This window comes from Anabrus simplex, chromosome 1, assembly GCF_040414725.1.
Source record: "Anabrus simplex isolate iqAnaSimp1 chromosome 1, ASM4041472v1, whole genome shotgun sequence".
NCBI lineage: Eukaryota > Metazoa > Arthropoda > Insecta > Orthoptera > Tettigoniidae > Anabrus > Anabrus simplex.
The window spans coordinates 1,577,444,652-1,577,465,637 of record NC_090265.1 but is presented as its reverse complement, the minus strand read 5'-3'; the positions used below and the strand labels follow the sequence as shown (position 1 = coordinate 1,577,465,637).

The following is a 20,986-nucleotide window of genomic DNA, read 5'->3' as shown; positions in this document are numbered from 1 at the left end:
TGTCCAATTACGATCTAGCATGGCATCTGTAGAATAGAAGTCCAGGTGAATCATCTTCCTTTTTTCTTGTCTGGTTTTGAGAAGTTCCTGCTCTTCTATTAAGAATGGCTCGTTGGCTAGCTCATATTTACAAACTTTAAATTTCTTGTTTTATAATTTATCCCATATGCTAAACTTGAAGCTGTCATTTTGGAGATTCCAAGAACTCGCTTTAAATATCTTGCTTTCACATTTTCTGTTGTGTTTAAGTCTCCAACTGTTAGCCTTTCTCAAGTTAGTTCTAAGCCGTATGTTATTACTGGTAGTATTTTTGCATTACAATGATTCCCATACGGAACTTTCACCCCAACAAAGCAGTAATTAAAACTGAGTGGTCTTTTCTTATTTGTGAAACTCACAACATGACTTTTAACACCGTTTATCCTCAAGGTAAGTAGAATAAAAGGTAGGCTACTCCGGCGGTTGAAGCTTCCATTGGCTGGAGCGATATGAACGATAGCGAGTAAGGTACACAGTCGCAGTACAGCAAGCCTGTGAGTCCTCGTGCCTGTGAAACATCTTCTCAATCTTTCATCAAATAATAGTCTGGTTTGGTCCGATTCGATAAGTAACGGCACTTCCAATAGATTTAAAAACATGAACATGCGTTAAATTTAGTCACATGCTGAGCAGGTAGAACATCAAATATAAAATACATGACATGTAATACGATAAGAAATAAAATATTACCATGCAACTCAAAATAATTAATTTATTTCCTGATGAAGTAAATATTTATATCGAATGGCATAGGAAAATATACATCATATCGACATCTTTATGGAATTATATTAAATTATTAAAACGTATGTGTCAGGAGACTTAATTAGGCTACTTGATGAACCAGCCCAAAGCTTAGCCTTCTTATTGGCATATTTTCTCAGTGCTAGCTCCTTACACTTTGCATTAAAATGCCATATCCTAATAAATGTCCTGGTCCTTACGTAGAGACAAATTATTTTGTCATGGAATACCGGAAATTTTGACTTAATAATAGAAATAAGAGTTTTCATTATGTTTTTGCATCTGGATACAGTCTTTCCATGAAACACACCAAATGAAATTTCAAACTGGGCTTTGTTTTTTAACCACTCATGACTGGGGTGTGTGACGCCCCCTTTTGAAATAACCGAGATCCAGTAACAGGTCTCTTCTCGCACAACATTTTTCTCTCTTCCTATTTACTGTATATCGGATCACGGATACTGTATTATTTCACGAGCTTTGAATTATATTCAGAAATATAAGTTATTAGCACATAATAATGTTAATGTTATTGGATTTTACGTCCCACTATGTATTGGAGCACCTTCACCACCGGACTGAGACAGGTTCGAACCTGCCAAGTTGGGCTAAGAAGGCCAGCGCTCTACCATTTGAGTTGCTACTCAGCCTGGCTATTAGCACATAACAATAATTATAGAAAATATAATTTTCATTGAGTCATTTATATCTGACACCTTTTTACCGTACGAGATGTAATAATGGAGATATTCAAGAGTTTATTACGAAATGTTTCAACAACCAAGCATTGCTAAAGAGGAAGTATTGTTATGCCATCACAGTAGCAAACTAACTGTCTATGATGGTTGTTGTCGTTATTTTCTTTATAATATGCAAAATAATAATAATGTTATTTGTGTTAACGTCTCACTAACAACATTTACATTTTTCTGAGACTCGAGGTGCCGTAATTTTGTCCCATGGGAGTTCTTTTACATGCTGACAATTTATAGCGCCACACGTTTCCATAGTATGTTGACTGCATTTTAATCAGTACAGTGGTTCTACTTCAGATACTGACAACACAAACACTGTTCACGTAGTGAACCACTATAAAATTATTATGTGTCCGTGATCCGATATACAGTAAATACGTAGAAAGAGACAAAAATGTTGGTCAGTCGGTCACTTGCTTTCTTGGCTTACGCTGCGTGAACCATCAACAATAGACCCCAAGTGTAAGCATACGAATTGTAGAGCATAGAACCTCTACAAAAAAGTCTGTGATGGCACATACCTATTTCCAACCGGCTGTCCTCTAGAAGCGATTTTATGCTATAGTCCGTGGTAAAAATATAACTCCTTAATATTAAATAAATATTTCGATATTATCCTCGAGTTCCTCATCAAAATAAATTGTTTGACCTCATCCAGTATTTTATAAGGATTACAGTAACCTTGTCAGGACATTATTTGCATGAATGGTTCAGAAGTTATGACCATTTTAGACTGTAGTGGTAATACGTGTCAGCAGGACAGGCGAGCGCTGTCTCATATCACATGACGTCACGCGGAAGGCGGCCAGGGAGAGAAACAAGTGAGAGCGATGCGGGAAGAGACCCCCCTGGTTTATCATCATACCATTGCATACTGTCCATCTCACACCTAGGTGACGATATCTTGGTGGGCTCGTTAATGTCATATATGTTCTTGATTTCCACAGCTGACTTTTATCTTATGTTTATTCTGAAGGAAGTTGCTGTTGTTTGAAAGGTGATTCGTAAATACTTAAGTTTCTTGTTTTATAAGTTATCTTTTTCGCAGCGGCTGTTGTTCCACTTTTTCTGAATATCATTAGAACTGTCTTATCTGAGTTTGTCAGTCTATTGTTGTCTACATACTCTTGTAACCTGCCCATAGTATTTTGTAGATCTTCTCTACTATGTGATCCTAAAACTATGTCTTTAGTATATCCCCCCAAAATCTTATCCATTCCAGCTGCTTTTCTAGTTTTCAACTTTTGTATCTTATTGTAAATGTCGTTATCATAGGTAACTTTTAAAACTTCTTTAATATTAATCAGCGCTGCTAATTGGACATTATCCCTGTAACCAACAATCTGTACGTACTGCTGAAGGAATACTTCTGCCTTTTCCTCACATATACACTCCCCTTGTTCATTAATGATTCCTGGAATGTCCTTCTTGGAACCTGTTTCTGCCATAAAGTACCTATGCATACCTTATAATTTTTACTAAAATTTGTATGACTGTCAGTTATGCTTGCCATTATGTTACCTTAGCTGACTTCCTTGCTAGATTCAATTTTCTAGTAGTTCCTTCTATTTCTCCTTCCACACCCATTTCTAAGTACCGTATTTGTTTCCAATCTGCACCTCCTCCTTAGTCTCTTTACTTCATCATCATCATTTCCCAACTCCAGTTTCCCGGGTGTGGTGTACAAGCGCTCGCCATCTCCTGTCTTCATACATCTTTGATTCAGTACATCCTCCCATTTTATCCTCTCTCCTCCACATCTGATCTTACAGTCTCTATCCAATGTTTTCTTGGTCTTCCCTGTGGTCTTCTTCCTACGAGATTAAGGTCGAAATATTTTCTGGCAGGTCTTTCCCTGTTCATTCTCATTACGTGCCCATACCACTGAAGTCTGCGTTTCTTTATGACACTGATAATAGGAACCTCAATACCAGGTACTTTCCTATTCACTTTATTTCTGATTTTGTCCTTTCTGGTTCTTTGGTTCATTAGTTCTAATGAATCTCATTTCAGTTGCTTGGATTCTACTGAAGTCTTTGTTTAGTAGGGTACATGTCTCTAAACCGTACGCGAGGATTGGTACGAAGTAAGTGTGGTACATGATTGTTTTCGCTTTCTGTGGTATTTTGCAGTCCCAGGGGAGATTCCTGACTTGACTGTAGAAGTTTGATGCTTTCTGTGTCCTGCTGAGTATTTCCTGCCTAACAGTGTTGTCTTTCAATATTGTGCTTCCGAGGTACTTGAAGTGGGAAGCTGATTCGATTTTTGCTCCTTCCAGAAATATATTTGAGCTTGTTCCTTCTCTGTTGATGGTCATTTCCACCGTCTTTGTTTTGCTCATCTTCAGTCCAAAATTTTTGAATGTGTTGTTCCATTCATTAAGTTTCTTCTGAACTTCAGCTTCTGTCTCTCCCCATAAAAGCACATCATCAGCAAATACCAGGGTGTTTGCTTCTCTGTTATAATATAGTGGATCTATACCATTCCTTACCACCTTTAAAGGTACAAACCTGTTTTCACATTCCTCAACAATTGCTTTAAATCCATCCCAGAGTCTGCTTACATTTTTATTTATTTACAGTTTTCCACCGATCATAGTTACTTTTTTTAAACTCCCTCATGACTGTTTTATCAGCGATATGGTACTGCCTAATAGTCCTAATTTTAAGACCTTCCTTTCTATCACATTTATTTTTAACTACGACAAAAACAGTTTCATGTTGGCTAATACTATGTCCAGAATATTCCTCCATCTCTTTCTGAATCAACTGTCCTTCCCATATTAACCCTTTGCCATTCCCCATTCAAAGGCAGATGCCCAGCCGTAATTACCATGTTTTCTGACAGAGTCCTTTAAATCTCAATAGGCACAGCAGCATAATACCACCCTTTAAAAGAAAATAACTAGAAGTGAAATGAATAAAGATATAAATGTAATAATTTATTTTGCATTTCGTTCCGAAATGATTGGTGCATACTCACCCTAATTTTGAATATCCACATTTCGCTCCTGATCGTATTCCAAAAAGCACCCTGTCCTACACAGTGGTAGATCGCACTGCTTACATTTGAATGTTGTTTGTTTGCCTTTCCCAGAGGCAGCCCTAGTTTTCATTTGTAAATACAAAACACACACTTTGGCACGACCAGGTATCTTCACATGAGAATGAAATAATTTAGGGGATGGACAGCTGATGGGTAAACTTATTTTCCTTTGCGGGACGTGAAGTTCCCGATCAGCTGTTGCACCAAGTTGTGCCGGAAGTTCAGCTGTCTGTTTCCATGAGCTGTGAGAGCTGGTCAGTTACTCATATCGTAAAGAATGAAGGTAAAACAACCAATCCCATATAAATTAGAACTCCTACATATGCCCTTATTTCATTCATCAGGATAAGTGTCTTGCCAGGTACTATCAGCAGTGCCAGTTTTCCTTTGTAAATATTCCATTGTGGATATCTCCCGTATGCAGTTATCAGACTGTGCCTCATAAAAGGCTTCTGATAAGTTCACCTGCATACACCCCAGCATCAGTGGGTAGGGTCTGACACTTCCCACTCTGAAGAGTCTAGTGTCGGACCTAAGACAAAATGCTGGTTAATAGAGCAAACGCCTGAAAAGCCATACATCTAATTTTTGATCTGATTTTGATATGCTCTATTGGTGGAAAAATATCTAATTCCCTCCATGGGAACTTGGAATTTCCATATGGCTGAGATTTAATTAATTTTGTCGGGTAAATACCAAATGCATCACCAGAGATCTTTTACATGCCGACAACGTACGACATGGAGTGTCAAATGGACATTTTTCCGCCCTTCAAAAGTCCGACTACCTCTGCCGGGTTTGAACCCGCTATCTTGGGATCCAGAGGCCGACACTCTACTGCGGATCCACAGAGGCAGCTAATACTGGTCATCAAACGGATCACATGCCAGGCGTGTTGGTAGATCACTGTGCATTATTTACTGCGGATAACATAGAAATGTTTAAAGTATGATTACAAACATAAATGTATTCATATTTACACTTCTCTATCATAGAAGTTTGTGTCACAATGTCTTTATCATTGCAAAACTGCTGGAGCAGCATTTCTTCTGTCAAAGCATGTCTCTTATTGTGTGGGCCTTGTGCAGGGTGCCCATTTTCTGGAAAAACAGGGAAAACGGAGAGAGCACGGGTAAAGAAAAATGCAGAAAATATACAGGGAATACACAGGGAATGGCTTGTCACATCAAAATTAACTTTCAGTTTAAGACTGGACCCAAACGAAATGATCGGACGAGACCGATATGTAGACTAAGCGAGTTATACTCAATGAGTAGTACTTTGAGAGAAAAATAGACAGATAGAGTGAATGTGTGTGGTAGAGAAAAAGTGAATGAAAAAGACATACTTGTGCTAACCGCTCAAAAGGTGGCAGTACACGAGGTGTGCGACATATCTAGTATTGCATTAGTTAGTGGTGTAGCTTACAATTCACTGTTAATGATAACGAAATTACAGGGTCCTTACTTTGATTAGTAAAATTAAATGTTTGTAGATAGTAACTTTCCCTCCATTAATTTGTAATTGCTTAGTTCTCATGAAACTTAAATTATAATACACAACTGAAAAAAAAATTGTGCATCCCCTGGAGTTCCAGGTTTCCAGGTTGTTGATGACCCCAGGGAATGTATGGGATTCAAATACATACTTCATGCCAAGCATAACATGATTGGTGTAAAGAAAAGGCAATGACAGGCACAAGACAAATGCTATTCTTTAGCAACATGCATCCACCTATCGAACATGGGAATCTGATTCTGTCTCTCAGTATGGTCTTACCCCACCCCATGAAGTGAAGCATGATTGGACCCATCGTTGCATGCTGTCCACAAGGCTTTTGAGGCTCTGTTCTGGTATTATGTACCAGTCATATTGCCCTCTACAACGATGAGTGGCGTCCGACATCCATACATAATGCCGCCCCAAAACATGATAGATCTTCCTCCCTGTTGGGCATGTTCGCACTCGGGACTCGTCTGGTATTACCTCAGTCTCTCCAAACTGCCCTCTAGCAATTATCCTGCGTCAGACACATTCGGCACTCATCCATGAAGAGGAACTGCCGCTATTCTTCCAGAGTCAATTCCAAGTACTCCCTTACCCATCTGTACCTGGGACCGCAGTGTTGGGATGAACGTGCAAGTGCTTGCCAAGGAACTCTTGAGTGTAGGTGGTCCCTATGGAGACTATTTCTGATGCCGTAAGGCATTACGCAGTTCTGTTGTGGTGTCTGCCCGGTTCTTGCGAACTAGGATTCACACGCAACAGTTTTAAGCTCCTGTTGTTGACCTCGGACGACCACTGGGAGGACGATCTTCAACATTTTATGTCACGCCATAGTGACGACATTGTTATGGTATACACTAACCAGGCTGGCAATTGCCCTCACAGACGGGCCTTGCTGATGCAGTGCCACTATGCGCAAGCGGTCAGAAGTGGTAATTACTTGTCGAGGCATGTCTGTATACTGCACAGGACACAAATGTGCTCTTGTCATGTTGTGTTCACAGGTAACAGTAACAGCAGACTCTTCTAGACCGTTCTGAGACTGTATTACCTCCACGGCCACTAACGGGTAGTGTTTACAAGTCATTCTGATGTCTGTCTGTCATGCAGCAGAGCGAACATTCTTCACATACAAAAATACAAACAGTGAAAAACATTTTTTTTTTTAGGTGTGTACTATAAATTAAGAAGGCAATACCTCTAATCTTAAAGTTCTTTTTAGAACGCCCAATGTTTTAAAAGTTACCTATGTCATTTACATAACGTAGAGGTGCTAACTATTATGGACTGCCCATAATTATTACAGATTTTGCCTCAGTATTAAGGAGAAATAATTATTGTGGAAAAGCAAAATTATCACAGAAAATATATATATATATTTTTTTAATGGAATGTGTCAGTGGTGCTTGTTTCTATGCACACTGGTTGACCAGCATACGTATTCAGATGACACTTCCATTTGCTAAAGAAACTGGGAACTTATTCCTGGGTTTCTGAACACTAATCCATACTTTTCTGTTATGAGTGTGTCACCTGTGAACACAACATGACAAGCTCACTATTGCCAGTTTCAAGAATAAGGTCCCTGATGAACAGAGGTATTAGTTTGAAGAGTGATTGACTGATGGCTTTCTGTGAGCAATGTAGTTCATTTTCGTTGGTTGTAGCGTTTTTTGTAGTGTCTGTGTATGATGAGATTACTGATATCCACTTCATAGATTGGCACTTATGATAAGTTTTAGCTTGACTTATGATATATTTATTTCAATTATTTTATGACATTGCAAGTGTTCGTGCAAAATATGTTTCAAGATGATCATTCCAGAATATGATAAACATGCTAGAGTATCACTCTTATGTACCATGTTCCACTAAATTTAATGCAGGGAAAACTGGAATATCCCAGATAAAATACAGGTAAAACAGATTTAGGCTACTAGCGGGAACCCTGTTGTGATGTTGAGGGAACTGCATTGTCGGCCATGCGAACAAAATATAAATAAAATTATAGCATACGCATCATGACACAGTCAGGAATGATTACTACAAGTTCTTTCTTGTTGCTCATGAATGTGGTTCAGTAATAAATAATTTTTTTTTTTTACAAGTTGCTTTACGTCACACGGACACAAATAGGTCTTATGGCGATGATAGGACAGGAAAGGGCTAGGACTGGGAAGGAAGCGTCCATGGCCTTAATTAAGGTACAGCCCCAGCATTTGTCAGGTGTGAAAATGGGAAACCTCGGAAAACCATCTTCAGGGCTGCCGACAGTGGGGTTCAAACCCACTATCTTCCGAATACCGGATACTGGCCACACTTAAGCGACTGCAGCTATTGAGCTCAGTAAATGACAATTGCAAGTTCAGTTGTAATTATTCTTAAGTAATAATAATCAGAAAATTTAGTGTCTCACCTCGCATTGAAGTTGCCTTGCTGCTCAAGATCCAAAAAAATAGATGACGTATGACGAAGACTGTGGATGGGAGATACGCAGGAAATGGAATATGCATGTGGAAATGTAGGTACAGATGAATCTGTTAGTAGATTGGACTTAAACGTTGTGCGGGATGACAAGAAGCATCTTTCTTACCATGTGGGAAAGCTGTGGTTAACATTTTCTAGTACTCGTCCCATGACACGCTAGGCATGTGCTCCCCTCACACTTATAAACTAGCATCACATGCCCAGCACGTAATCAGCACTGAGCATATTAAACAGCTGCGGGCGGTGGTAACGCCTTTGGAGGTGTTGCAACTGCTGGTGGTACGAACATGAAACGGTCTACAGTATACAAAGTTCGATCAAATATTAACAGGATTTTTGTTTCTGAACATCAACAGTTTGTAGGATTGCTCCGGGCTTCTGCTACGCTTAGGCAGGACCGTTAGGAGTGGAGAGAGCGTGCTGTTAGATATTTCTCATCGTTTCATCAGTAACGCTCATGATGTCGTTGCAACAGATGCACCCCTCCACTGTGCAATGCATGATTAGAAATTTTCTTCCTTGTAAAGGAGTTACAATGGCAGAAATTTGCCAGAAATTGACTGCACAGTTCGGTGATTAAACATTGTCAAGGATGCATGTGTTTGCCTCACATAAAAAGTTCAAGAAAGGACGAGAACATGTGGAAAATCAGCAACACATTCCCCGTCCTCGGACCAGCATTACAGACGAAAACATTAGTGCAGTTAAAGACATTATTGACAAAAATCGTCGGGCGAGAGTATTAGAAATTTCAGAACATGTCGTAATCAGTTATGGGAGCTGTCAAACAATCATCACAAACTACCTACAGTTCCATAAAGTGTATTCCAAGATTGATCCCTCGTCTTTTGCCCGAAAATCGGAAGCTGAGACGTTTAGAGGTCTGTCAGAGGCTTACAGCAAGGTTTGAAGAAGAAAGTGATGCATTTTTGAGTCAGATCGTCACCTGTGACTAAACATGGTTCCACCACTACACTCCCAAATCCAAACAGGCCAGTAAGCAGTGGCAGAGGGAAGCGGAGGCAGCACCAGTGAAAGCCATGACTCCAATGTCAGCTGTCAAGGTTCTTGCAAACCGTTTTTTCGATCGGCGAGGCATTTTGCTGACAGATTTTTTATATTTTTTAAATATTTTTTTTGCATGAGCGATGTACAGTCAATGCTGCTTACTACTGCGAGCTGTTTTACAAGGCAAGGGTTGCATATCGCCGCAATAGACAAGACCGATTCGACAGGTCATCCTCTTCCACGATAATGTGCGGCCCCATACTGCAGTTCTATATCCAAGCTACAGGAAATGCACTGGACTACACTTGATCATCCTCCTTACAGCCCGGACTTATTGCCCTGTGATTTCCATTTGTTCGGACCGCTTAAAGAAGCTCTAGGAGGACAACAATTTGAAGATGACAAGAGTGTAGAAGACTTTGTGCACAATTGGCTGGTAACGCGAGCCTTTTTCTTTTTACAATGAGGGTACCAAAAAGCTGATCATACGCTGGGACAAATGCATTTCCAAAGCACGACACTATGTGGAAAAATGAATTGTAATTGCCTTAATAAATAAATTTTTTAAAACCTGTTTATATTTTGTAACATTTACTACAGCGGTTACACTAAAACAAAACATTTAACACAGTAAAGGCAGGTAAGTGCCATTATGTAGTACCAAAAAACTTCACACACAGTTGAACATCAGCTGGAACTACGCGGATCTCCGCCGACAACAACATACATAAATATCAGTAGGGCCAACTGGTGGACAATAAACCAGGAAGGTGGAAGGAGCTAGGACCTAACCGAAGGCATGGATATGGCTTAGATTGCAGATTCTGAAATAATTAACTGTGATCCTTAAATTTGGAAAATATTATTTACAAATGGATTTTACAAATACATTCCAAACAAAATCCGCCAACTTGCAACTTACGAACTACATGCTCTGTGATACACATAACTTAGAGGTTCTTTGATAATACCTTCCTACAAGTTCAAAATTTCAAACCAACTATACATCTAGTTACAAATCCAGTTGTACAATGCAATTTACAGTGAAGTAAACGTACTCTCCAAAACTCTAGCGTACATCAAGTGACAACTACTAGAGGCAAATCGCAAGGTAAATATATTAAACTACAATCTACATATTTAGTGAAACAAGAAAAGGGAATGCCTCGAAAACAAACAGGCAAGCCCAGCTGAGAAGCTAAGGCGTCATAAATAATTAATTTGGCGAATCTAGGTTAGGCTAGGGCAGACTCTTACATGAAATAGCAACCGAACATTACAGAAATTTTGGCCGGAAAGGAATTCAACCGTGCTTACCCAAAGGTGGCCCATCCCCAGTAGCGAGGCGTCGCACACGACGTAAAACTTCAGACAGACTAAGGCAGACCAGGCCAAGACAAGAAGACGAAATGCTGCCTCGCACTCTATATAAAGGTAAACCCTGGCCTTGGAGTAGCCAATCAGAATGCTTGAGTCCGCCTATCATCACCTAGATTCACCAATCACAATTCCTACCTCAGTCGCTAACTTTAAATTTCTCGAATACGCACGTTCGCAAATCTTCCATTTCCAGAAAAGTTAGAAAATGCCTTCTAGAACACATAACCAACAAAAGGCAACACACCCTGTTCAAAAATTCATGTAACAATTTTCTAGATACTTCCAGTAAGTACAGAACTGAAATCTACTATTTACAAATACATATGTTACAAATATTACACTGTACAGATTAGGTCGTTACAAATAAAACATATTACCACACTTTACAAATAAAGTATTCAATAAACATTTTCCCCTTCCACTACATTGTTCACCCGTGACATATTTGATCCCCCCTAGTGTTCTCCCTAGGACCATTTTAGTAGGCACACTGCCCTGCCGTTTTCACAGACCGCCTGGCTAACACAACCCAGATACGTGCTAGTTATGTAATATTAATACATATTCGCGTCATTGCGTGCTCCAAATTAAAATGTAAATACTGTAAAAATGTTCATTTAAATGATAAATCATTATTGTTAGCATATCGCATCAATTACATCAAAGTTTAAATGTTTAGTTTGACTGTAATGTAGTGTCGTGCACGAGCGGTATCTGGATTAGCATGGAAACGCACGAGAGCACTGGATTCCTCATGACGTCACAAACCCGTATGGCAATCTACAGCAACCGAGGGGTAGACCCCGGTGTTTGATTATAAACAAGCAGTAGAACACTAGGACATCTTGTTTGTGATAATAACACTAAATTAGTTAATGTTTACCTGTTTGATATTACTGTTATTGCCCTTCGTGGATCAGTGGCAGAGATAGTGGGTTCAAACCTGGCAGAGGTACATGGATTTTTGAAGGGCAACATTCCATGTCGTACAATGTCAGCGTCTAAAAGATCTCTGGCGACATATTTGGTGTTTACCCAACAAAATTCATTAAAACAGCCTTAGACGCCCAAGAGAGACTCAGTTTACTCTGTCTGTCCTCTAGTAGGCCTAGAGTAAAACTGAACATCAGCATTGACGAGCAGGCAGCCAGATGGCTTCAAATTAAAATGTTTGCACGGGGTAGCTGAGGTTACATTATTATTATTGTTAATGCCCTGGCCGGCTCCATGGCTAAATGGTTAGCGTGCTGGCCTTTAGTCACAGGGGTCCCGGGTTCGATTCCCGGCAGGGTCGGGAATTTTAACCTTAATTCGTTAATTTTGCTGGCACAGGGGCTGGGTGTATGTGTCGTCTTCATCATCATTTCATCCTCAACACGACGCACAGGTTGCCTACGGGAGTCAGATCAAAAGACCTGCATCTGGTGAGCCGAACTTGTCCTCGACACTCCCGGCACAAAAAGCCATATGCCATTTCATTTATGCCCTGAAGTTTTTGTATTCATTTTTTACATAGTATTCCTCGCCCGGCTACTCATTCCTGCCACCCAGCTGTTGAAAGTTTCTGGGGAGAACACTGCCCCCCTCTTGTATGAAGAAGTAACGGGACATTGAACACACTGTACATATCCTGTGCTGGAGTAATGTCATGACAGGCCAAGTACTGCCACTAAACTGCAGTAGTATGTCCTTGAGCCTTATATGCACTTGCCTCATGTGCACACCCATTAAATGGATATGAACCTGCCCACCGAAGATTGAGGTCTAGGAGGAGTTTCCTGAATACAACCGAAGATTTAAACGAATCTGCCCAATCCACACGGTTGAGATTATGGAGAACTAGAAATCCTCAACTTGCTGATTGGATGCTACCAATTGAACATCTCCCCCCAGGACACGAGGAACATTGGTCTACGTGGAAATCGCTGAACAGGCTTCGCACTGGGGTTGGTAGATCAAGAACCAATATGGTAAAGTGGGGCTTTCCTGGCACATCCAGGCAATGCGAATGTGGTGAAGACCAAACCACAGCCCATTTCATGAACTGTAGTAAGTGTCCTTTAAGATGCACAATAGAGGACTTGATGGCTGCAACACCTAATGCCCGTGATTTGGCAAAATTTTGGGCAGACACTATTTGATATGTATGTCATTAAGTACCATTATGCAATGTAAAATGTATGCTTCTGATACGAATAAATAAATAAATATGCTGCTGAATGCTTGGCCCTCACTCAACACGATCCAAATGAGAGAGGGGCAATTCCTAAGAAATATCCCCGGCCCAGATCAACAGTCTGAGCGCAAATATCACACGAGGTCAAATGCAGAGCTGTACTTTAAATTTCCCCTCATTTGTTATGAAGAAGTGCCATCTTAAGTTTTACAGTCATCTATCACAAATGCCTAACACTGGAAAGTGGGTTTGCAGAGTTAAAAAGCTGTTTCTGTGCATTTAGCCCAATATCCAGAGCTTCTTTCTCCAATGCATTAAAGGAAATTAATAAACGCAACAGTTGCTATCTAGCGGTGCGGTGTATGGACGTAAAGTGCCGATTGTGAGTTAATAGTGCGTGTGTGTGAAATACAAGAATGGTGGTATCTATTGAACAATACAGGTGTGCTATAGGGAGGTGGAATTGCAGGATAAAAATCAAATACATCCAAAATGTCGACAGTCCCCTTAATATAGCGAAAGTGGTGTTAATGGCAGTGGTGGTTATGGCTCTGCTAGTGATTGTTGGTGTTGAAATGAACCCTGGCTCTGGACTACCTTGAGAGGACATTGAAAAGCTAAAGGAGGTAATGAAAGATGCGTGTCAAGTGGACAAGACCAGGAAAATGTTATTAGACCAGACCAAGGAGCTTAAGGACATCAAGAGTTACCTACAAGCAGAGTTAAGTGACACAAAGGTGAGCCTGAATCAAAATTAGTCCAATCAGGAGGAAATTAAAAATTGGTTAATGGATTTAGAAGAAAGGGTCATGACACTTGAAATGAAGGAGTTATCACGAGATAGGGAGGATTGGAAAAGAAATATAGTAGTACATGACCTTGAAGAATTTTAATGAGATGATAAACAAGGTGACATTGTTGATCATGGAAGAAGTTAAGGTACTCTGTAGTGAGAGCGATATGGACGAGGCCTTTAGAATAGGAAAAAACACGGGAAGGAGACCTGTAAAAGTGTGTATGGTATCGAATCTAAAAGTGCATAGAGTTTTAGAAAATGCAAAGAACCTGAAAAAATCTGCATACTTTACGGAGAAAGAGGTCATCGTAAACATAAACATGATTGTACCGGTATGGATCTACTGTACGTTCACCCCATTCATCTGTCAGTCAAAATGATACAGTCCAACTTATGTTTACAAACCACCTATGACGTAGTTGTGACCAACAAAACCAAGCCGTAGTATTAGTGTGTCTGCGAAGTTGTTAAAAGAGAGTTGAATTTACTGCAAGCTTGCAATGGGTAAACCCACTACAGTAAAGGAACGAGAACAGGTAACATACCATTTCAAAGCAGGAAAGTCATTAACGGAAATTGCAGAGGAAACGAATAGAAGTCGTCGTACTATTCAACACATTGTAGAAAGATATTTAAAAAAAAAGACAATACAGTCTCAAGGAATATAACAAAGGGCACAAAATGAATATTTAGACAAAGAGAAAAAAATGTGGATAGTGAGGCAGATGAAAAAGAATCCAAAACTAAGTGCAACAGTACTGACAGCAGAAGTTGAGAAGTATTGTCACAAATCAGTTAATCCAAAAACAATGTGAAGGGTTCTCAGGAAAAATAAATGTAATGGGAGATTGGCCAGATGAAAGCCTCTCATTGTAGAAAGGAATCAGAAGTAATGTTGGGAGTTTGCACGTCAGCATATAATGAAGGATATGGACTTCTGGAAGCAAGTAATATTTGTTGACTAAAATAAGTTCAAAATATTTGGTTCAAATGGGCAGCAATATGTATGGAGAAAGCCAAATGAAGCACTCAAGAAACAAAATGTGCAACCAACAATAAATCAAGGAAGCGGTGGAGTGATGGTCTGGGGTTGTATGTCAGCTTCAGGAATAGGAAATCTACATTTCATTGAAGGAAAACTTCAGAAGTATGGATATTTGCAAATTCTCAGAGACTACTTAAAAGTCGTTGCAGAGAAACTGAGCATCCAAGACAGGTATATCTTCTATCAAGACAATGATACCAAACATGTTTCTGATGTGGTAAGGGAATGGTGCCTTTGCAATCGTCCCAAAGTCCTTCAACCTCCACCCCGATCACCGGTTTTAAACGTAATTGAACATATCTGGAACAGATTGGAGTTGGAAATATGAAAACACACTATTTCAAATAAAGAAAATTTGAAAAATGCTCTGAGGGAGGAGTGGGCAAAAATAAGCACAGAATACACAAGTAAACTAGTTGGAATTCGTCCCAAATAGTTTGAAAAATGTTCTTTTGAATAAATGGGTACCAACTAGGTGTCAGTAATATAATTTAATTTCCATTTGTCAAGAATTTTTTTTGTAAAAAAAATGACTTTACCCATTTCATTCTGAGAGTATCAGTTAATATTTTTGGGCCTTAGAATTACTTTGTATAGGCATTGTCATTCTTGTTTTGTTATTATTAAATAAAGAAACTTTTCCTTATTTTGTCATACCAGAACATATTGCCTTACCGGTCACATGTTCGTAAAGTTACAACATTTGTAAATACAATGTTAAATGTATCCTTTTGACTGTGAGACTGTCCTTCATGAAAACATCTAAAAGTAATGAAATATATCATATAAACTTCAAGGGTATAACAAAACAAATTTGTTTAAATCATAGATAACTTATGAAGCTTTGAATTAATTTCTCTTTTTTTCCTTCCCACTGTGTAGCACCAGTCCAAAAGAAACTCACTCACAAGGAAAAGAAGAAACTGAAGAAACAGGTATGTACATTTAGAGTTTTATACTTAATTTTTTTCCCCCACTCAGCCATCTTGGGAGAACAAATGTGGTGTTCTTAGGCCAAAGGAATACTGCCTTGTTGCTTGATTTATTTTAATGGTAGGATTATATGAAGTTACCACCATTTAGTGTGTCTGACTCTTCGGCCAGTCAGTGTAGTGGCCTTTGGCTCAGAGGGTCCTGGGTTTGATTCCTGGTTAGGTTGGGGATTTTAATCTTAAATAGTTAAATCTTTTGACTTGAGGGCTGGATGTCCAGTTCCATGGCTAAATGGTTAGCGTGCTGGCCTGTGGTCACAGGGGTCCCGGGTTCAATTCCCGGCAGGGTTGGGAATTTTAACCATGATTGGTTAATTTCGTTGACACAGAGGCTGGGTGTATGTGTCGTCTTCATCATCATTTCATCTTTATCATGACGCGCAGGTCGCCTATGGGAGTCAAATCAAAAGATCTGCATCTGGCGAGCCGAACTTGTCCTCGGATACTCCCGGCACTAAAAGCCATACGCAATTTCATTTCAGGACTGGATGTTTGTGCTGTCCCCAGCATCCCTGCAACCACACACATAACTTTCCTTCATTGCATTAACACGCAGTTTCCTATACACAGTAGATGCCACCCATCCTCATCAGAGGATATGCCTTACAAAGGCATCGGTTTTCGTCCAAATAGTCAGAATAATTATGGGGGTAGATCACACTATTTGAACAGCCAAAATAATAGGCCTACGAACTAATGGAAATCCAATCTCATCAGTATATAGTCTGTCCTTGAAAGAGGTTCCAGTATTTGTAGAGGAGGGAGCACACAACAAACGAAGGGAAAAAATAAAAGATTCTATAAATATTGGTTGTAAACCCAATACCTTCAGAGTTATGGTCCACTACCACCACCATCAATGATCACCATACCTTTTATCTACTCTTCACGACGTCTGCTCGATGTGACTGCCGTCTATTGCAATGTAGCAAAGCCACACTAGATATACAGGCTGTGCTGCTCCCCCACCACCTCAGATGCCATGTCACAACAGAAGATGGTGCGAGTGAGCTCTTTTATAGCATTCATTTATTACTCCAAGTAATTTGTCTTTCATGTTGTTACCTACATTTTTCAGTAATTCTGCTGGGATGTCATCAACACCGATTGCTTTTCCTTCTTTCAGACTCCGAAGGGCATGTTCAAATTCATGTCTCGTGATTGGGGGACCTTGCATTTCTCTTCCACACTCATTGATGCCTTCTATTAGACTATTTTTATTCTTGAAGTCCTTATCATTGTACAGTTCTTCTATATATTCTTTCCAGCAAGCACATACCTTATCATTGCCTATCAGTAATATTCCTTCTAGATTTCTTACTACTGCACATTTCGTTCTAGTTTTGTACTGAAGGGCACTGATTTTCTTATAAAGTTGATCCTGTTTTCCCCTTTTTATATCTTCTATCTCTTCAGCAATGCTTTTGGTCCATTTCTAGTGTTCTTCCCTGCATTTGGTTGTGATGTGATTTTTAATCCTTTTGTAGTCATCTAAATTGTTTTCCTTCCAGAATTGCATGCTTGAATTAAGTTTAGTATTTCTTCAGTCATCCAAGGTTTTTTGAATTAAGTTTAGTATTTCTTCTGTCATCCAAGGTTTTCTGGGCTCCAATTTCCTTTTTCCTAAAGGCTCATTTGTTGCTTCAATTATCGTCATCTTGATGTTTTTCCACTGCATTGGCTCATCACTTCCATTTTCTACTTTATTGGTTCATTCTTCAAAATCCACTTTTGTTGCTGCTTCTTTCAGTCCTTCTACTCTTCACTTCTTTTTGATAGATCTTTTGGTTCTTTTAAATCTAATGTTGCACTTGGCTAACACAAGTGTATGGTCACTATCTATATCGGGACCTGGATAGCTGTGGCATGATTTTATCTGATTCCTGTTTCTTTGGTTCATAAGTATATAATCTAACTGAAATCGTCTTTTGCCTGGTGCCTCCCACGTGTACCTTCTTCTAAAAGGAACTTCAAATAATGTGTATGTAATAACCATATCATTTTGACTACGGAAATCTACCAAAGTTTCACCTCTATGATTTGTTTCCCCCAAGCAAAAATTTCCTACTGTCTTATTGTCTGTATGGGATCCCACTGTTGCATTAAAATCGCCCGTTATTGTGACACCTTTTTCTTTAGTCAGTTTAATAGTTCTTCAGTATCGTTATACATAGTCTCCACTTCTTCCAAGTCATGAGGCGATGTCGGGAAATATGTCTGAATTATTACCAAGTCCACAGGTGCATTATTTATTTTCACCATCTTTAACCGGTCGCTGACATGGTAGGTACTGCAGTCATTATTTTACCATTTTCCTCTTATAAGTGCCACTCCATGCTTTCCTATTTTCTCTCCACCACTATAAATTACTCTAAACTCATCGCTGTAGAAGTCTCCATTTCCTTCCCATCTTTTTTTTTTTCCTAGTGTCTTTATGTCGCACCGACACAGATAGGTCTTATGGCGACGATGGGACAGGGAAGGGTTAGGAGTGGGAGGGAAACGGCCGTGGCCTTAATTAAGGTACAGCCCCATCATTTGCTTGGTGTGAAAATGGGAAACCATGGAAAACCATTTTCAGGGCTGCCGACAGTGGGGTTCGAACCTACTATCTCCCGAATACTGGATACTGGCCACACTTAAGTGGCTGCAGCTACTGAGCTCGATCTTCCCGTCTTGTCTCACGTATACCCAATATATCTATCTCATTCTTCCTCATCTGGTCTTTCACTTCATCCAGTTTTTCCCGCTTTCAGTAGTGTTCATACATTCCATGTTCCCATCTTCATGGTGGTTTTAGAGGGTTTTTGCTTGCTAATGACCTGAGAAGCCCTTTTACCTCTCCTGCCAGATCTTGGCTTCAGAAATCCATGATTAATAGTTAACATTTCCTCATTAATGTCAACTTCCGTGGTTGCATTCTACTTGGGATGTTCTTTGGATCTTTAATGGAGTGGTTTCCTATTGCCTTCTCCATTTTTTGCTGTTGACCAATGTGTGTCGGTTCATGCGCCTTTAGGGGCAATTTCTCACCCCAAGGACAAGAGTGCCCTGACCTCAATTCATTCATCCACCCACGGAGGAGGCTGTTGACAACATTGAGGGGGGCCACTTATACCGGCGGCCACTCGGTCCCCTTTTAGTCGCCTTTTACGATTGACATAGGTTACCGTGGGTGAATTCTAACCCGCAGCCCACACCTTCCAATAATGAACTGCAGAGTAGACATGATCAATAAAATATGCTACAATATGTATTTTTCATTAGTAGTATCTCTTTATGAGAGATGACAATTTAAATTCCTTTAAGTTATGTTAAATACTAGTTACAAGAGATGGAGCTTTATATTTATGGGGTTTATCAAGGACCCGAAGAGCAATATAAGCAAAAAGCAGGAGACCTCTCCAGCAGTCCTCAGTATTATCTGAAATGCAACGCTCTATTACGTGACAAAGTTTTTGGCGACAAAATACCTAGCACACTTGTGAATACGATGTAACATATGTATATTATTCTTACAACATCTCCTTTAATAGGCTTATCGGAATGAGTTTTGGACCAATGAGTACAAAGACTACAGTCTCATAAGCTAAGTACATTAGCTGTTCCTGCGCTTGTGGATGAGTTGAATTCCATATGCGACAGGTCCCACAGAATATTCCATGGTCACATGTTATCCACTTTCATGCATGCCAAAAATTCAAGGGAAAACTCACGGTGTTGTGCAATACCTGAGGGTTTCAATTAGTGCACAGTACAAATCTTGTTGGGGTACCAGCAGTAAATGCACCACAAAATCTTTCTAACTGTTGACCGGGGGAGAGACAATTCATATGACACAGTTCTAGCACTGCTTACGGAATTCGAGGCATGTCTGCACAGTAAACTACAGCAAATTCATCAACAAATTCCGTGGGGATAGGCCGCGGTCCTCTTGGTGCGACACCTGATCCATCTGTTTCATCACCATGTTATTTAGCCCATTAAATGACACGGACCTCCTTCTCAGCTGTGTCTGTTGGTGATACTGATGAAAGAAATTCACTCGCAGTGCAGTCTCACTAGCCACTGCATTTCACACATAGAAGTTCAACCTTTTTAATTTTATCAACGAACATTTACTTCACAAAAGGAATCATATACTCACGTCACCGTGCAACAACCAGGGAACTAACAGAACTAATTAAATGAAATAAGTTTCATAATGATAGATCCGTATTGAACTGTGATTACAATAGAGTAAATTAATGTATTATTTGAGTCCACCTTTTCAATACAAAATGTAAATAGTTTAAATTACATAAATGATTAGGGACTAGTTTCGACCTAGTAATAGGTCATCGTCAGCCTAAACCAAAATTAAAACACTAATAACGAAGAAATTAAACAATGTAAAGACACGTACGGTCTCGTAAAAGTACATACCATGTGAGATATTGTGCAACACTATGTTAAAAAATAACTCTCTGAAAGAGCTTCATATTAAGTCCAGTGCATATTAAGATGTTATAGATAGGAATCCTTTAGTTGCTGGAATATGCTGGCTCCTTTAAGATGCAGGTATCCAATTGAAGAACCACTGAGCCGAAGTTACGTCGTTTATTTATGAATGAAGTCCAGTGCGCCGTATAGCATTAAAAAGTCCAGTGCGCACTAAAAAGATGTTATAGAATTCTTGAGTTGCTGGATAAGGTGATTAGAATATGCTGGCTCCTTTAAGATACTGGTATCCAAGTGAAGAACCACTGAGCCGAAGTCATGTCGTTTATTTACGATTAAAGACCAGTGCGCCGTATAGCATTAAAAAGTTGATAGGTAAGGTATGGAAATTTTTCACTTGTTGGTCAAGGATTTCAACATATGCTGGCTTCTTAAATTTGCTGCTGTATATTCAAAGAACAACTGAGATGAAGTTACGTCGCTTTTTTAAGATATTCATAGACGTAAAAACACATGGATGCTGGAAAGGCTCTTCAGTTTTCTGGAACTTGAAGGAAGGTAATTGTTGCACGT

The 20,986-nt window shown here is 39.6% G+C and overlaps 1 protein-coding gene across 1 annotated transcript in view; it reads left to right on the top strand.

Moving 5' to 3' along the window:
- Positions 1-20,986, top strand: part of LOC136858552 (ATP-binding cassette sub-family F member 1) — a 133,043-nt gene that overhangs the window by 7,709 nt on the left and 104,348 nt on the right. The window contains exon 2 of the mRNA XM_067138171.2: positions 15,864-15,916. Coding sequence (XP_066994272.2) covers positions 15,864-15,916 — 53 coding nt within the window. The remainder of the gene's footprint in view (positions 1-15,863; positions 15,917-20,986) is intronic.